Here is an 18,377-nt window from a genome sequence, read left to right as displayed (position 1 = left end):
AGCGGTTCTGTCACATCGGAATGTATGTGGCCATTTTTAAAGAACGGGTAGGAGGAGGCCGACAGACATGTGGTCACAATCAATAAATTTTGGAGAACACTGCTCTTTGGTAGGGAAGTAAAGAGGGATAGAGATAAGGCCGCCAAAAGCTGGTTTTATACGCAACACTCTAGGCCCAAAGCTATTGAAAAGCTGTTACATATGTTTCTGTCGGTCACATTCAACCGTGCAGACAACCATTTGTGCAAGTTTTGTACTACCGATTTCGATACCAAATCTTCGTTTCTGGCGACGCGGAGGATCCATGCAAAGCGTGTATTGTTGTTTTGAGACATGCCGCCTTTCTCTCCTTATTTTGCAAAGGATCGAGTCGCCGAATCATGGACGTTGTTGTCTGCGTTTTCGTATTTTGGTGGAACGTAGTGTGGTGGTCGGAAAAAGAGAGGAAAGACAAAAGACACAGCACTTGTTTTATAGCACCGCTGAGAGTGTACAAAATCCATGATAGTCCCGTGTCGTAGATTTTAGTCTTGCCACGCAGATACCATGGTTGTGATGATAGTTGCTTTTCTCGCCGAAACTGTTTGACCTCATACCGATTTTTTGAGAAGAGGGACCCAGAAACATGTCGTAAGTGAATGAGTTTTTTTTTTTTGTTGAATAACGAGAACGAAAATGATACCAGGAAGAAGGGGGAGTAGCAGTCACAAGGAGCGCTTTATACTCTATGCCAACGTAATCTCGTGACTGCGTGCTCCAAGACACACGACAAGTAGTTTGGTACTCTGGAATAGATAGTTGGAGAGCATTTCGCTATGCTGTGTGAGTCTGAACACATGCGACCGAAGATTCCGCTTTTTACGGGACGAGCTCGCACGAACACATCGATAGCAACCAACAGCCTTTTAGTATGCAAAGCAGTGCGGTGATATCGAAGGAAAGAAGCAACCAGGTAGACTGAACCGTGTTTTAAATATCGTACTAGCGACTGCGCAGCCTCGAGAAGCACATGACGACATTTTGGATGACTTTGAAGCTCCGTCGGTACCCATGATGTTGCTCGGAGATAGATGCTGGTCTCAAGTACCATATGTCGGTGTATTCTTCGAGAGAAACCACGGGGGAAAGCCATAGCCTGTCTCTTGGAGCAATCTTGTAGTTTCGTAGTCACTATAGATTGGAACCAGGAGTATGAGGAAACAGCTTTCACAACCTTCAAATCTTTCGACCGTCGCACGCAGACAACATGGATATCTTGCCATTGTTTTTTCTTCTCGACGCGACGACAGACATGAACCGTGGTACAGCTGTTTTCTGGTATCCACGTACTGGTTTTAATACCATGATTTTGATACTCGTTTAAGCCAGGAGAAAAAGCGAATCTGTTTCCTGCTGCTTCACATGTCCTTGATGTCGTGAATTTTGGAAAAGAGAAAACGAAAGATCATTCATCGAAATTTGGTCGACTTTGTTGTGTACGACTGAAAGGTTGGTGATGAGAAAGGAGAGAGAAGCGTTCCTATGAGAAGCTTTTATATGTCTTTGCCTAGCGGCGCTTTCTCCACTCGCGGAAGCCATGGGCGTTGTTTGGGTACATTTCTAGGAAGTATATCCCGTGCTTCAGTCGATTCTCACAACATCATGAAATATAGAGTGGTTTTGGACAGGCGGCCATGACACGGTAGTTCCATATTTTAGATTCGCAGACAGTGGAATATAACCGTGCCGTGGTATGTTTTGGAAAGAAAACACATCATTCTAGAGGTGATGTTTTTGGTGCAGGCGAGAAGGCCATGGGATCATCAATGCTTTCTTTTGGACAAAATTATGTAGAAAGGTAATGAAGAAGTTGAAGACCGGCACTCGTGAAGCTTATGTACCTCTTTCCGCCAAGAGATTAAAGACATCATGTGTCTTGCCATTAGTTCATGCCAAGTTCACCCGGAAGAGAATGATCAATCGCGACCATCACAAGGCATGTAGGGTAAAGAACGAAGTATTCGAAGTTGTTGCATCTTGCAGTCATTAACATTATTCTATGTTGTTTCTATCCATCTTGATAGAACTCCAGGAGGATATCATCTTCATTATCTCCACGTCTGTCCCATCTATGCGATACCGAAGACCTTAGTAGGTGTGATGGTGAAGTTGAGAGGGTAGGTAACAAACTGGTTGTACCTAGCCTCGTGGGTGCCAGAGAAGTTGTACGCAGGGCTATAACATCGTCAGTCTACACGCTCTCACATCTCCAAGATAGACAACAAAACTTACCGGTCACCATAAGCCGCATACTCAAAGCTAACCTCAATCTCCTTAGGTCCAAGACCCTGACCATCATGCACCCTCTCAGAGAGCCTAGCCGCAACACCGTTGTTGACACCCTCAAGCAGCTGGCAGTTCTCGTACGCGGAAGGAATCATGAAGCTCTGGTCGTAACCCTGCTCGTAGCCGTGGCAGTATGCCTTGACGCCAGCGGGACCCTCGGGTACGCTCGGCACGGTGATGTTGAAGTTGTAGTAGCAGCCCTGGCGCGAGCAGCCAGCCTCCCAGTTCTCGACTTGCCAGGTCCAGCCTTCTGGAATGGCGATTTGGCGGGCGACGGGGCCGGCCATGGCGGTTGTGGCGAGGAGGGCGAGGGCGGTGAAGGATACCATGGTTGCGGTTTGTGTGTGTGGGTTTGTTTGGTGGGTTGGTATTAGATCTAGAGGTGTAAGGCGTGAGTGTGTGAGGTTGTGAGTACAGCAAAACGAACGACGCGACGAAGACCTAATATACAATCCCCAATCTTCGCAACACGAGCCCCCAACCCACGGCCAAAGGCATAGTCGTGCCGATTAATAAATCGCCAATACGGCTATTAGCCGTACGGACGGACAAAGTTCACTCGTTCGGGCATTTAGACGTCACTTTGCGCCGAGATCGCCAGCCGAGGATGCCCGTTACAGCATGACGCACTAACGCTCGACAAGGCTGTCCCCGTCCACTAACCACAACGCGCGCATCACGGTCCACCTATGGCCTATATTTGGCGTCAACGTCTTATGCCCTTCTCCCACGATGCGAACAGTGTGCTCCTTCACCGTCTTCTAGGGTGAGATGGACGGACGATAAGATATTGGTTGCAGGCCATACCTCGGATTGTGAGCTGATTAGGTGAGTGTGCCACCGCTATGCAGTTAGTCTACCAGTTTTGCCAGCATGGCCACAGTGGAGACGCTAGGTGCGCTCTCGTATTTCCCCATGATGGTGGTGCGAGGAACGTCATTTCTCGACCAGAAGTCTGTTTAGTTGCTGGTCGTTGTTACAGTCGCCACGGGGCTGAGGTAACATCATTTCTGGGCAGACCTCACCTGATCGTATTACTTCTGCGGCTAAGGCTGGTTGAAGTTCGCGTTGGTCTTTTGCGACGACGGTCGGTTTATCATGGTTGACTTTTTGGGCTCTCTGGGAAGTGCCAATCCATGGGCTTTGTATGCACATGATTCTGGAGCTTTGTGTGACTTTCAAACAAATCGTCAATCATGGTACCGCTATTCAGCAATTTCTAGAGGAACATTTGACAACGCAGCACATAGTTCATTTTTCTCTCGGTTTAATGTTTTGCAGAGAAAGAGGTCGCGACACACGCATGACGAAATCCACCGCAGAATTCGAGAAGACGAGGAAACGACAAACACATGTCACCGTCAGGGTGGGTATTTAGAGAAAGACAGGAAGCGACAGACCCATCATGACATAACCTCCAGTTTTTGTTCCACAAAGAGGAGTAAAAGTGTGTTGGGAGAAGAAAATAGTCCACCACCCGTGAGATTTTTATACCTCCTCCCACCACCAGAGGAGACCAACAGAACCAAGAAAAGAAACGTCCGCGTTTTCGCAAGTGGGAGAAAGGACACTGTCAGCCACACTCATATAAATAATCTGCCGGATTTTTGATACAGCGCCTTTATCCACCGGTGTGATTGCGAGAAGAGAGCCAAAAGGACACATGTGCTTGTTGCTGGCGTTTTTGAAAGAGCAACTTCCACTGCATCTGGCTCATGCCAGAGTTTTGTTGTATTTTAGATCCAGAACGACGACGGAGAAAACAGCCATGGTGTGATGGTAAATGGTATTCTAAGGGGAAGATACGAGCAAGCCACATAGTAGCTGTTAGTGGTGTTTTGGAGAAAAGAGCCAGCAGCACATGTGAGCTTTCACGCTGCATTTGGAGTTAAGAAGGAGACAGCACACCCATGGAATTACCAAGATTGGTTTTTAGTCTCACGCAGAGGAATGTGAGTGTATGAGGAGAAGAAGAGCGCAGTAACAGAGGTTTATATATGCGGGATGGGTGATTGCGCTAGGTCGAATACAGTGGGCGTGAGGAGGACGCTGACATATACTGGAGCCGATGACTGTTCGGTCTTTCCATAACGGAAATATAAGTAGCTTTTGGAGACCAGAAACACCCATGGCCAAACTCTCTCTGTTATTTTGGATAGGAAAGTCCAGTTCCAGCTGGCTCATCGGGAGTGGCTCCTGTTATGTTGAGTCAGGAAAGCCGAAGACACAGCCATCCGGGTAAGGAGTAGTGCTTTTAGAGGAAGAAAGGAGGACGCAGAACATTTTGCTGGCTCTTCGCAGTTTTGGTAGAAAAAGTCCAAGGTAGCTTTTGAGGAAGAAAGTAGAAACTCAAAGCTCGCTCATAGCTTACTTATATCCTCGTAGATTCGGATCTAGAAGAGGGAAGGAACAGTCATTTGACTTCGGTCAAGACATTTCTGGAGGAAGAACCAGAACATAGTCTCGGGGAAGACGATTTTTGATGTGCGCAGTAGAGGCGAAGGAGCCAGTCATTCATCTCGCAATTGGTGTTTTTGGACAAGCCCAGGGAAGGCGGAGGAGACAATCATGATTGATTGTTGTGACAATTTTTGGAAGAAGAGGCGGCACATAACAGGCGGACCTGGAACTTTGAATAAGTCCAGGGGAGACGGAGGCAGAGACAGCCATGTGTATTCCCCTCGCGGGTTTTGGAGGACGAAACAGCACATGTCCTAGACTTCCAGTTTTTTTAGATCGACCCAGAGAAGGCGGAAGGAACAGTCATTCTACAGTGCACTCCACGGTTTTTGGAGGAAGAAGCAGCACATGGCATGCACCACTGTGCTTTTTAGATACGGTCCAGAGAAGGCGGAAAGAACAGTCATTGAGAAGACCTTGAGGAATTTTGGAAGAAGAAGCGAGACATGTACTTCTGCCAAAGCCTTTTCGAGACCGATCCAGAGAAGGCGAGGAGGAACTGTCATTTGTTCACCGGGTTGTGATTTTGGAAGAAAGAAGGAGGACGCAGGACATGGCTGTGTTCAAGTCTTGGTTTTGGAGAAAGAGGAGGCAGCGCACCCATCGGGCGCCACGCCGTGATTTTTGGTCCTACAAAGGAGGAAGTGAGTAATGAAGGAAAGAAAGAGAGGGCTGCGAAGGGGGTATTTATATGCCGGGCGCGTGCTGGGACTAGGATCAAAAGTTATGGTATCTGGCATCTATGTCCATGGGACATCAAAAGTTGAAGACGCGAGATCATGTATTCGGCAAAACCGGCGGCAAATCCACCATCTCGTCTCTCATCTTCACATTCCCCAACCTAATCAACCCCACAACCCATTCTTACGATCCACTCTACCCCCCTACCACCCTAATTCCTACTCGGCACATCCAACCCCCTCACCCTCTTTCTATCCCCATCCCTCCCCTCCCTCTCATCCCCACTCCCCCCCTTCTCCTCAACCATAACCCCCCCGTCACTACTCGTCCCACTCCCCCTCCTCCTCCCATCCGGACTCAAACTACTCCCGTCCCTCCTACTCGCTCTCTGCATCCTGGACGCAGCCGTCGGATCCGCATCCGCAAGCGCAACCGGCGTAGCCACCCTCGCCAACTGCGCCACAGCACCAAGTTTCTTATCCGATATCTCTTGCGACGTAGTGTTGGCAGTGTCGGCGGTGGTAGTAAGCATACACGACGCCACTTCGCTCCTTACAGAGCTCCTGCTGCTGGAGCGCTGGGAGGAAGATGAGGGGATTGGTTTGTTGTCGTGGTGGGAGGAGGATGGATGCTGCGGGATAGGCATGACGGCCAATTCACCCAACCAGCGTCTCGCCAACGCCCTTCTGCATCGTCCGACGACACCGAAATCCTCTCCACCACCAGTCGCACTCCCACTACCATCAACATTCCTCCCGGGCCTAACCTTCTCCTCGCCAAACCACCGCGTGATGAGGCGCCATTTGAAGCCAGCCCACCACCCCACAGGCACAACATCATCGCGCGGCCCACTGCGACTCCACAGGCTGGGCTGCGCAGTAGCAAGTTCATGGTACAGCGCCTCGTAGACGCCTCTCCGCATGGGGTTCTGACGCTGCGTCGCGAGATTGTGTTTTACGCCGTACCAGAGGATGAGGACGATGACGAGCACGGGGATGGAGACTATGAACCACCATTTTAGGGGTGGGTTTTCGGAGAAGGTGGAGACGTTCATGCCGAAGAAACCGACTGTGAAGGTTAGGGGGAGGAAACTGGGGTGGGTGTGTTAGTTTCTTGACAGAGGTAGATGGTTGAGAGGGGAGGAGGGAAGGAGGACGTACATGAATGTTATCCAACTCAGACGCCACATACTCAGGCCTAATTGTAAAGAGTGTCGCGCATCCCTAATACCTACACTCTTGTACATGAGATCTGATAGAGCGGTCGTGGGGAGGATGACATCTCTTTCCCACTGCCCGGTCAACTTGTCGAGTTCGTCTGGTACGGACCCTAGCCAGGGCTGGTCTGAAGATTCTTTTGGATCGGCACCAGCTAGGTCGTGGAGATGCGTGACCATTTCCTTGATTACGTCGACGTGGATGTATATGAGGCGTTCGACCTTGAGCCATTGTGCGCTGTTTTTCCAGAGCTCGGGGGCGCGGGATTCGTCGGCGGGGTTCTCATAGACTGGGTGGAATAGTGGTCAGTATAGTTCCTTGTGAGCGGTAGGTGGAGGTGAATGCTCACTCTTGTCTTCCAGAATCCCAACATGTGTCTCGCAAACAGCCAGGAACTTCTGCCAATTATAACTCAACGCTTTGAACACGTCCTGCAATATGAAATCCATACACTCCGCCGTCAGCGTCTCATCGTTTTCCTCCATGGGCAAGTAGAAGGATAGTCGTCTCCAACGAGACTCGAGTTCTTGTCGCGCGCCGATAAGAGTATCTTTGACGGAGCCTGTGACCGAGTTCTCAAAAAGAATGATTGTGTTTCCGTTGTCGAGAGACCGGAGCTTGGGGATGTAACGTTCCTGGTGCTCATTCGCATCTACGTTGCCGTAACTCTTCTTCAACCGCATGTACTCTTCCCACGCTTCCTCGTCGTATGGGTTCGGTATATCGGGGTCGACGGCTTGCCCTGGGGTTCCGTCGCTGAGTTGAACGTAACAGCTCAAGCGCTGCACATATACGTCGTGTCCATATCGAGGCTGATCCGTCTCGTCGTAATGATTGAGCTCCATTATGGATTTGTTATTATTCGGCCGAGGAATGTGCGTATTCCTATCGTAGGACTTGAGGTAATCGGCTCCAAAGGCAGCGCGCGAGATGCCGCGCCAGGGATCGCGTTGAGCGCGGAATGTACGGCCATTAAGGACAGGTTTGCCGCCGCGTTGTTGAGGCTTCTCGTAGCTGGCCCAGCGACCGAAGTTTGTGCCTACCAGATCGTCCGTGGCGTCGATGTTGAACTTGCGGAGCAGGTAGCGTGTCGCCCAGCTGGCGTTTTGGACGTGGATCACGCGCAATGCTGCTTGCGCTGAGAGATCCTCTTTGCGGTAGAACCGGCGCAGACTGTCGATGTCGGAGAACTCCTGTGCCACGATCTTCCGCCTGCCCTCCGCTGAGTGTTCCTTTGCTACATAATCGATGAGCAGCACGCGGCCCTGTGACCAGCTCTCCTTTGTCCATGGTTGCCGCCATTCGAGATTCGGACTGTGCTTGCGACGGTGGCCAAACGTGCCTTTCGGAGGTTCTCGGTGCCGTAAATGTGACTGTTGGTGTTCGTGGGAGTAAGGCGTAGACGTGGTAAAGGCTCGAGGGGCTGTTCTAAACGTTAGCTAGGGATCCTGACAGCCAGCAAGCGCGACATCTGCCAGCGCAACGCCAACCTGGTAACTTTCAGGGACCAATGGGTATCATGGTCCACGCTATCATAGCTCTTCTTTACCACGTCTCTTCTCCCTATCCTCTCCTCTTCTTTCTCTTCTCTTCCTGGGGAAACTCACCATTCACACCCTCCATCTCAGGACTCGGCAGCGGCCCTTCTCCCGTCGCCGTATCCTCAACCGTAATCGGCGGCGGAGTATTAGACATTCCCCTCCTCATACTAGCCATTATATGCCAGATATGCGATCAGGTGTTCAAAGCTTGCTGAAGCGCGAGTCGCATTCAAGAACGATCGTCTGTTCAAGGATCGCCAACGAACTCGCGAGAGTACAACCGCGTACGACGAACAAACAGGACGGTTGGTGGAAACAAGGCGCACATAGGTGATGTGATGTGATGTGCGATCGCGGAGGAGTATGTCACGGTGGATGGTAGTGGAGTGCCATGATGGTGGCCTAATCCCGTGTGTGGTGCTGCGCTCAGAGGGAGGTCATGCCGTGCTGCCGTGGGTGGGTATGTTGTGGCTGATGCGATCATGAGGCTGAGATGGAAGCCCACCAACGGCGGGCGCGATGGGGGGTCACGGGAGCAGGGGGTTTTGCGCATGGCGGGACATCTTCATTTCCTTCACCGACCAGTATTCTTGAGGAGGACAGTGTATTGCCATCATGGAGACCCAACCCATGTGCGCAGTGCCGAATGGAAAGTAAGGCGTCTGTGGATATGTTGTGGCTGATGGGTCTGGGGTTCGCGTCGCGTGAACACTTAGTGCCCGCACTAGAGGGCAGAGTCAGCCTTACAGATACGGGATGACAAAAACACAACGAGACACATGCACAAAACATGTCGACCGATTACGTTATTATTAGTATCCACGATCTAGCGCAATGCAGTGGAAATGCATACAAAAGCTTCGTGCCATACATATCTCGACATATATTAATACGCTTCAAACGACATCATGTACCTCAATCCGGCACACATCTTGATTAGATTCTAAGGTAACTAGACAGTAGACTACGAGTTCCATATGGCAACTCATTTATATGCTCAAAAAACAAACAGCGAGGTGGTATGATATGATAATAAAGGTCGTAATATCGTGTCGGGTTGATGCATTCGCGCCAGAACCAATTAGCGCCGAGATGTTGGATGGGGTATTAGCAAAGAGGGAAATGGAGAGACAAAGACAATACAAGGAAAACCCTCGGCATGAGAAGTTCCACTTTGCTCGCTCGCTCGCTCGCTCGCTCAAACGCCGTCAAGAACGATGGTAGGGAGGAGAAAAGCAAGAGGGAGGGGGGGTATCTAATCATTCACATTGGCGGCTGCGTCTCGTGATTTCCTCGTCACTGAGGGCAGCGAGCCAGAGACATTTGCTGAGGACGTGAGGTTCGACGTTGAAGGTGTATTTGGAGCTGGCTTCGAGGAGGCGAAGGAGGTTCTTGACGATGGTGGCGGCGGTGTGGTGGCGGTCAAAGTTGACGAGGCGTTCGCCGTCGGCGGGTGGGGCGTCGATGAAGGCGGGCTTTTGGGCGTTGTAGATGAGGTCACGGGTGTAAACGCCTGGTGGTTTGTTAGCTTTTGGAAAGGCGACTATTGGAGCACGTTACTCACCGATGAATGGAATGCAACCGTCGTCTACAGTTGCTGTTTCCATTTCGAGCCGCAGGTTGTGGAAGTTCTTCAGCGGTTGCACAAGCGCTTCCAGCTCTGTCATCACCAGCATCTCGGCTGCGGGAACCAAAGCCCATGTCTTCTTGAGGCTTGATACATCGTTCGATATCAGGGCGATCGCGATCTGGTACATGGTAGCGTAGTTGCGGTATCGTCGCGCGTGGGTTGCGATGTGAATAAACTTGGTGATGCATCGCGCACGCTCATGGATATCCTCGGTGAGCAAGACCTCGGATACAACCCATTTGACGACAAGGTTGAATCGCGCAATGACGACATCCACACCTCTAGCCTCTTCCGTTCGGAGATATTGTACCCAGTCGCGGATCTGCGGGGAGGACTGCTTCCAGCGCAATTCGATAAGTTCCTTCCAATCAATCTCGTCCAATGCGTCCTTTTCCACAATGGTAAACTGCTGAGCGAGGACTTCGGAGTCATGGGCCAAGATGAAAGGTAAATGCGCCGTTCGAGTCGGAGCTGTACTCTGCTGAGGGCCTTCTAGATCGGCGGGAGACTCAGCAAGCTGCACAGGCTGTGTGGACGGTTGCTGGTTCGCGCGAGAGACGGTCGGGGTAAGGCCTGGTGTTGGCAGCCCTCGATCGAACACTGTTGAGCTAGGTAATTCGTCGTTCAACCGGTTACCCGTTAGAGGCGGTGTTGGAGGGTGGCGCATAGGATGCGTGAGATTGTCAGGGTCGTCCTCAGGTGTTGCCGGCTCGTCGTCGAAGAAACTCCTCACGCCGTGACTGTCACGACCTGACTTCGCTCCTCCAGCAGAACTCCTGTCACTGAGATCCTCGTCTTCGTCAAGCAAGAACGATTCGCGCGGGTAGGCTGTACTTGGAAACGTGCCACCCGGCGGTATTTGCTTCATGCTCTCTGTTTCAACGACGTAGTCAATAGAGGATTCCATCGACGAAGATGTTCCCGGTGGGCCTTCAGAGTGTGGCGAGACACTAGCGAAATGCAGAGGAGACGGTTTGGCGGAAGACCTCATGGTATCAAGCGTATGTCCTCGCTGGGGGGTTTCAATCTGACTCAAGCCCCGGTCTAGAAGAGGTATTGAGGAATACGAGTCGGTCGACTCCCCAACAGACTGAACCGCAGGTACACGGCGGTTGAAGTTCTCAGCGGAGAGGCGGTACATTTCTTGTCCGTCTGTTTCTGGAGGAGCCAGTGGACGGTGGAAGACGTCGTCGGTTTCGGGACGCCCTCCCTGGTCGAAGGTATCAGCTCGTGCGCGTTGTTGATCAGCGCCTGTCGGGCGGTAGTAGTCTAGCTCAACAGTAGTCCGTTGGGAGGGAATGCTGGGCGATTTCTTCTCGTAACGGCCCTCCAGCTTCATCAGAGCCGACTCGACACCACCTTCGTCGTCCGTATCGTCAGGAAGAGCAGCAAGCTTTGCTACTTCGGCTTCGAAGGACGGTCTTAAATTGGGCTGCGAAGAGTGTGTATCTACTAGTGAGATGGGCTTCTTTGGGACCTCAGCTTCGGCTGGCCCTTCTGTGACGGGCTGGGCTTCTGCTTCTGGGTCGTTGAAACGATCGGATCGTAGAATAACCGAGTTTGTGACCGAATGCGTGTGGTTAGAGACTGAGCCGGTAGAGTGTGGGCGTTGCGATAGTTCGAGATCATGGATGTTTCCTGCAGCGCGAAGGTCGCCACCCGGACGCCTACGAAGCTGGCGTCCGGGCCCGCTAGCATCAGGCGCTGGCTGGCGGTCGAGGAAGAAGGGATCGTTATCTGATGACATGGTCTGGAATGTAGCAATACTCGCGGGTCCTTGACGTCTGCTAAGCACGCTGTTGTATGATGCATGTCGGCGGAGAGAGCCTGCCCGCCCTAGGGAGTTCTTGGCCGACCCCCGGCGTCGGAAGGAGTGCATCCTTTCTGGGCCCGCAGAGATAGACCTCCTTGTTTGTCTGGTGGTGGGTCGTCTTGTCGACATTCGCGAATAGCGGTGCTCTTCTGTTGCTGTTGCTGGGCGAGGCTCTGGATCGTCGTAGAGCTCAGAATGCCTTACTGGGGCAACGGGCTCACTAGCCAATTGCTCATTATTTGCCTCTTCTTGCTGATGACTGTCCAGCTTTGTTGCTACCTTGTCGAGATCGGGTACCAGGGTGTCCGATATGACGGGCACGGGCGGTGGCCCGGTGTCATCAATGATCACTATCGACTTGCTGCCGCTGGTGATGGCGCTGTGTACGCGAGGGTCTTGTGCTTTCTGGCGCTCCTGCTGGGTTGGAGTACCACGCCTGTCGAACTCAAACTCGAATCCACCGAGATCAGGGGGCTCAAGACCATGTTCCTGACTTTCACTTTCAAGTTGCTCTTGGACAGCCGCTCTAAAACTCTCTGCAACTGCGGCGGCGAGGACATCAATGCGCACTTGGGGCTTTGGTCGAGTGGGACGTCGCTTGTGTACGCCTCCTGAGATAGAGACGGAAGACATGGCGCCCGGATTGGAGGCTCGCACGTATGGCGGCTGCCGTTGTTGCCCAACGCTACCTAATTGAGGGCTTGGACTCATTTGCTGCCGGGTGCTTAACGCGCGGCGTACACTGCCGAAGATCTTCTTCATGCCTGGGGAAGTCGCATGCCCGGGTCTCTGGAATTCGTTCGCTTCTGCATCTTCGATGTCGTGCAGATACTGAGACCGTGAAGGGCGGAGAGCTCTGACCTCGAAATATGGAGAGCTGGGCTGGAAGAGTCCACCACGTACTAGTGTGCCGGGCATGTTCGTGACAGCAGACATGGCAAAATCTGCGGGTGCGTTTTTGGGAATGGATAGTGGCGCCCTGCTGTCTCGAAGAGCATCGGTAAAGCTGCCGCTGCGCTTGTGGCCATGCGATGGGCGGTGAGCGTTCTTGATGGATGCTGGTTGTTGTGGACTAGCTGTCAGGCGAGCGGTGCCTGTGGGAGCTGGGTTGGTGACTGGTACTGGGTGGGGGTATAGGGGAAGCTCGACGGCCTGATCGTGTTTGTGCCGCATGGGTATTGAACATGATAGTACGTGCATGCTCTGCTCACTGGCGGGCGATAGGGGTATCTGGTGGTTCTCGTATTCTTGCGAAATGTAAGGCGAGCTCATGGAGTTCTGCGGCGTGTGCCGTGCTCTCTGCGCCCAGTCCATATGCCGGCTGGCAAAGTGGTCGCTTGGATTTGAGCCGATGGTCTCCTTTGTGTCCCGGATGTTGGCTCGTGGAGGAGTCGAGGGCAATGGAATTGGTGTTGGAGGCTCTTCGTATGCTGCCTGCGATCCATCGTGTCCGCCCGGGAGCAATTCGTCGTCCGCAAAGTTCTGGCCAATGTGGTCTTCCATCTCCCAGTATAATGCGCACGTCCGCCTCCAGCACTTCTTCAATTCCCCGACAATCTTAATGTCACCCCCACCTCCATCTTCTCGGTTCCGGAGATCGTTGTACAGACTGTTGACAAGGTCGCAGAAGTTGGTTCGTAGGGAGTAAAAGGGCATGAAGTCGTCGACGAAGTAGTTCAGGATCCAATGGCGGAGGGCTACGAAGGTGCGTACACGGACAATGCGCCCAAAGTCGTCTTGGCGGTCGACGGCCCATCGTAGGCGGGAGATGAGGTATGCGACGAGGTCTCGGGTGCAGAGGAAGGCGCGGAAAGTAAGGAAGAAGTCGGAGAGGAGTTCGTAATCCAGGAAGCTGGGAGAAGTGATGTGCGCAACGAGTCGTGAAGGGGTGGCTGCGAGGATGTCGCCGTCGGCGTTGAAGCGCACAACAGCGCGGTCGTCGGGGTTGGTGGTGAGGGCGTCGTAGAGCCGGGGGCTAATAGGCATGTGGGAGACGCGCGCTGAAGAGGGACCAGAGGGGGGCATTGGCGGGCGGTCCATAGTGGCGCGGAAGCGGTGGGGGACGGGCGAGTAGGCGTCTGATCGAGGGCGCGACGACAGGAACGACTGCCGCACCCCTCGCTGTGGGGTCAGGAGCGAGTTCGCAAAGTCGTCGGCGCCTGAGGTTCGGGTGTAGACCGAGGAGCGCAGGTCGGCGGTCCCCCGTGTGCTGAAACGCGGAGTGCCCAAGCGGTAATGCGGTATGGGGACCTGCAGCAGCGGGAACGACGTGTCTGCCGTCTTGGGGCGCATGTGCGACGGGCGCTCAATCACCACCTTGAAGGTGCCCGGCTCGTGGCTGAGCGTCGTGGCCGTGTGGTCGTCGACGGTGGAGAACGAGTGCGAGCGCGCGTGTGCGAGTGGGCGTCCAGCGGAATCGGCCTGGGAGTGCTGCTGGAAGGCATTGCCCTCGCTCAGGTCCGGTAGCGGCGGTGTGGGTTCCGAATGGGGTGTTCGCGAGCCGTAGAGACTCTGCTCCCACTCATTGCTCAGCGGGCGGAGTTTGTCGAGTGTTGCGCTGTCGGGCGGCGTCTGGGGCGGGAAGACGAAGGGGTCTGGTTGACGGCCTCGCTGGTTTCCAGGACGGGCTACAGGTCTGGGGGTGTCAGTCTACGAATCTACGGATGGTTGGTGTTGAGGTTGGTCAGGCATGGGATCGTGTGAGGCATGACGTGCGCCTTCCTCGCGGGCTGCGTCCACTGGTCGCTCTTTCCTCATGTTCATGATGTTTACTGGTGGCTGTAGAACATCAACACCAATCTCGACGTACCTCAGGTATATGACGCCGTTGTGGACGTTCGCAACCGTGTAGCTGCGGCCGGCCGAGGTCGAGTTGCTCGTCGTCGTGTCGATGGTGGCGTTGCTGGTGCCGCGTGCTCTCGTCCTCCTCTTGAGCTGCTCCCTCGAGTCCTTCACCCTCCGCAGGCGGCGCGAATCATCAGCGCGCCTTTTTGCCGTGTCTGAGCCTGCACCTGCACCCGCACCGGGCCAAATGTCGCGTTTCCCTTCAGCAGGGGAGCCCGGCGCAGGGAAGACATTGTGTTGCATTGCCGGTAGGGCCATCCTCCCCCATAGCACTTCAGCTCAGCGGGTACATATGTGTAGTTGTCATCGACGACTCGGACTGTGCAGACGTCTTAATTACAAGTAGCAAGAGAAAGCCGACTAGAGTTGATTCATGTGCAGCCCTGTCACATCGCCCAGCGCGCGCCATAGCAAGGCCATTCACCAGTCAGCGCCCGTGTCGCTTGGGCTGAACGCCGCCTGCATTGACCCAGGCCTGGCCGGGCTAATCTGACCTCGCTTCACTCCGTTGCTCCGCCTGGTGAACAGGGAAGGCCAAGTGATTACAGGTTTGCCCGTCTGCTTGCATCGCCGCGCACGCACTCGAACCCGCTCCAATGCAGCTGCGAACTGCTTTTTCGCTGCCCCTCGGTCCCCGTCCTGCGAACGGCCGCCACGCGCCTCTGCCTGACACCCAAAGCCACTACTGCCATGCTACTGCGATATTACGTCGGCTGCCGGGCGATAAGCTTCCAGCCACGTGAATATAAGGTTCCTCCCACTTGCTATCCCCGTGATCCCGAGGTCATTGATCGAGGTTGATCGAGGTCTACCCGCCTTGATAGTCGTTGTGCAACGGCCTCCAACCCCCGTGGCCGCACAAGATTGCCAAAACAACAACGCATAGGACAATCAATAAACACATCATTCGCCCTGCGCTCCTGTACCAGGGTCCTGCCGTTTCCAGGCGACCACGCATCCATCCAGTGCCGCGATCTGCCACTGCATCGGTACTTTCTCCTCCCTGGCGATCCAACGCCGCCATTGGCCACCCTCATCATCTCGCTAAACAAGTGTTTCCCTCCATCGCAATCCCTTAGCATCCTGCAAACACCAAGGCGGCTCATCTCCGACCCTGCGCAACGTCATCAACACCCCTCTTATGAAACAGGGCTCCCTTCAACAGATGCTGCCGTAATCTTACGCATCCACACTGACTACACAGGATTTTAACGTCCAACGTCCAAGCTGACTCGACGCGCATTGTCACGTACATTATCTCTGCCCGTTGCGTCAGGCTGCAATCCCACAAGCGCACTATAGTAACACCCCGGATGCCCATCAAACCGCGAGCTACTGCACGACATCAACCATGGTACCACCTGTCAAGTCGTGCATCTGGCCTCCACCGCTTGACACCTGTAAGAATACACAGACGCCCACACACTAATCCCACCTTACAGCAAAACCTGCGCCGGTACATCTAGCTCGTGCCGACCTAAGCCGAGCACACCACCCAAAGCACTTGAAAGCCATATGCAGCAGATACGACAGTAGTGGAGTGCGTTTTCGCAGACCGAAGAACTGCCTGATGCACAGCACAATTTTCTATATTCGGCACGACCTGCAGACTCTCCGACTTCGCCTCGTTATTATCCGGCCCGAATGGCGGAGCAAAAGGGACGAGCCTAAGCTAATCACCCTGAGATTTTCGATACGAACGCGTGAATGGACAGGATGGTAGATCTGCGGTGCATATCACATGTACCGAGATCGGTGAAGATGTGTCGTGAAGGGCAAGATCGTTGTCCGACAATATTTCGCATCTCCTTCCGCAAATCTCAAAGAGTGCTTGTGCAAATACACCGACGACTTGGATATTCAATACAATGTGTTGCCTATCCAAACCCAATAAATAAGAAATAAGAACTACAGCAGCCTCGAAGCACACGAAAGCCTTCACATTATCAAGACACAAGACAACCCGCATCACATACCCCCAGCCTACCCCCCATCCAAAAACCCGGTTCATGCTTCAAATCAAAAGGGATACCCCCTCACCCCCTCTTCAGCCCCAACATCCAACCCCGCCTCCACCTGCTCCTGATGTCTCCTATCTAAATACTCCAACAGCACATCCCCATACATCTCCTTCCCCTTGTACCGACTCACATCGTCCCCCCAAGAACGGATCGCACTGGCCAGTCTACCCGGTACGTAGGGCTCCTGTGCGATCTCCGTGATGGGGTGGAAGTAGGTCCGGATTGTGAAGACTACGCCGCCGGTTTTGGGGAGTCTAGATCAGCCGTGTTAGTTCAAGTGAGTAAGTCGAAGTGAGTCAGTTGCTACAACCGCGAAACATAGACAGGAAAGACATGGAAAGCACACAACAGAAACAAACAGCTCAAAATGGATATAAGGACGGATAACATACCGTCTCAAACTCTGCCTCTCACTCCTAAACCAATGATGCTCAACCGCTTTATTCTTCTCCGCTGTAAACCAGCCTATCCCGCCTTCTCCCTCTGTATCTTCAGGTCCTATACTAGAGCTCCACGCGAGGTTGTCGTCGACTTGGATGAAGTAGTTGTTTCGTAGGACGGGGGATTGCGGTTGGATTCGCCGGAAGAAATTGGACATTGGTTTTTCGAGCTTGGTTTTGAAACTGGGGTTCAGTATTGTAAGTGAATCGTGCGTTGACGGAGGGGCGTGTGCTTCTGAATCGTGTGTCGGTGCGAGGGAGGAATGAGTAGAGGAAGAGATAGAGACAACATACCCAGGCACATCCCCACTAGTATGCACCTCACTCAACTTCATCCCAAACTTATCCTCCAACCTCCAAAACCCCGCCAGCAGAATCGCACCAGCAAGTAAATAATACTGTCCATCTTCCTTCTCCACCATGATCGCAAGATCATCTTGAACCAACCTCGCACACAACGCCATCGCATCTTCCTCCACACCGTTCCTTTCTAGTCTTTCGATGTCGAAGATTTCGTTCGTGGCTAGATTCTGAATCTTTTTCATGGCCCTCTCTTCACCTTCGGAAGTGGGGATGGTTTGGAAGACAGTGGGATAACGTTGTGGTAGGTAGGAGCATAGTTCCTCGAACAACTCCACCGCCGCAGCCCTCGCTTCCGGAGCTGTTTTAACACACTTCCCTCCTCGCTCTTCTATCCTCTCCGCCTTCAACCTATGAAACTCCATATACTGATTATCCAGCTCAATCCATTCATCCCACTGCATATTCCTCAACCCCATCGTGATGTTGTACTTCGGGCCGTGGCGAAACGGTCGATACGGTAACGGTTTCGTGGTGCTTAGGTCGAAAGAGGGATAAGGCGTTGCTGGGGGGCGGGTGAAGTCTGAGGGAAGCCATACGCCTGGAGACCGGTCTGGGGCTTTGAACGGGGAGCGCTTTTCGAGGTTGGGGGTGCTGGGACGGGAGGAGGGGTGGCAGCGGGCGCGGATCAGGCGCGTGATAGTGACGGCGAGCCATATGAATACGGCGAAGAGGATGAGGGAGTAGACCGCTGCTTTGGGTTGCGTGTTTGTGTTTTGGAGTAAATCGTGGAGGCGGGTTTGAGCGGCGGTGCAGTGATGCTGGATGTCACGTGCAAGACGTCTGGCATGTTCGTCTAGGTCGGTGATAAGAGCAGCCATGATGAACACCAGTAACAACACTACTACTACAAAGTCCAAGTACGAAAAAGAGAGGACGTCACGTCCATAGTATAAGTAGTCACAAACAAAACAGCACAGTACCCAATAACCATGCACATCATGCGCGACATGTAAACCGACTTCCTATTAATTCTTCTGCGATATATACAAGCCAATGATCTTCTGCGATAACGACCCTGGACACTGTGGGGTCGGAGCGACAT

The 18,377-nt window shown here is 53.1% G+C and overlaps 4 protein-coding genes across 4 annotated transcripts; all 4 read right to left on the bottom strand.

Moving 5' to 3' along the window:
- Positions 1-2,108: 2,108 nt before the first annotated feature.
- J4E90_004602 (uncharacterized protein) lies at positions 2,109-2,654 on the bottom strand (the record flags this gene model as incomplete). Its single annotated transcript, XM_051434166.1, has 2 exons — positions 2,109-2,214; positions 2,272-2,654. The coding sequence occupies 2 exons, from the start codon at positions 2,652-2,654 to the stop codon at positions 2,109-2,111; spliced, it is 489 nt and encodes a 162-aa protein (XP_051291422.1).
- Positions 2,655-6,018: 3,364 nt separating this feature from the next.
- Positions 6,019-8,390, bottom strand: J4E90_004601 (uncharacterized protein; the record flags this gene model as incomplete). The annotated part of the gene is made up of 5 exons (XM_051434165.1): positions 6,019-6,043; positions 6,252-6,534; positions 6,658-6,972; positions 7,033-8,106; positions 8,291-8,390. The coding sequence occupies 5 exons, from the start codon at positions 8,388-8,390 to the stop codon at positions 6,019-6,021; spliced, it is 1,797 nt and encodes a 598-aa protein (XP_051291421.1).
- Positions 8,391-9,483: 1,093 nt separating this feature from the next.
- J4E90_004600 (uncharacterized protein) lies at positions 9,484-14,754 on the bottom strand (the record flags this gene model as incomplete). The annotated part of the gene is made up of 3 exons (XM_051434164.1): positions 9,484-9,737; positions 9,789-14,302; positions 14,477-14,754. The coding sequence occupies 3 exons, from the start codon at positions 14,752-14,754 to the stop codon at positions 9,484-9,486; spliced, it is 5,046 nt and encodes a 1,681-aa protein (XP_051291420.1).
- Positions 14,755-16,530: 1,776 nt separating this feature from the next.
- Positions 16,531-17,130, bottom strand: J4E90_004599 (uncharacterized protein; the record flags this gene model as incomplete). Its single annotated transcript, XM_051434163.1, has 2 exons — positions 16,531-16,786; positions 16,925-17,130. The coding sequence occupies 2 exons, from the start codon at positions 17,128-17,130 to the stop codon at positions 16,531-16,533; spliced, it is 462 nt and encodes a 153-aa protein (XP_051291419.1).
- Positions 17,131-18,377: the final 1,247 nt, after the last annotated feature.

Source organism: Alternaria incomplexa (genome assembly GCF_024043165.1).
Source record: "Alternaria incomplexa strain BMP 0042 chromosome Unknown scaffold_6, whole genome shotgun sequence".
Taxonomy (NCBI): domain Eukaryota; kingdom Fungi; phylum Ascomycota; class Dothideomycetes; order Pleosporales; family Pleosporaceae; genus Alternaria; species Alternaria incomplexa.
Note: the sequence above shows the minus strand (reverse complement) of the source record. Positions and strands in the feature narration are given on the sequence as shown.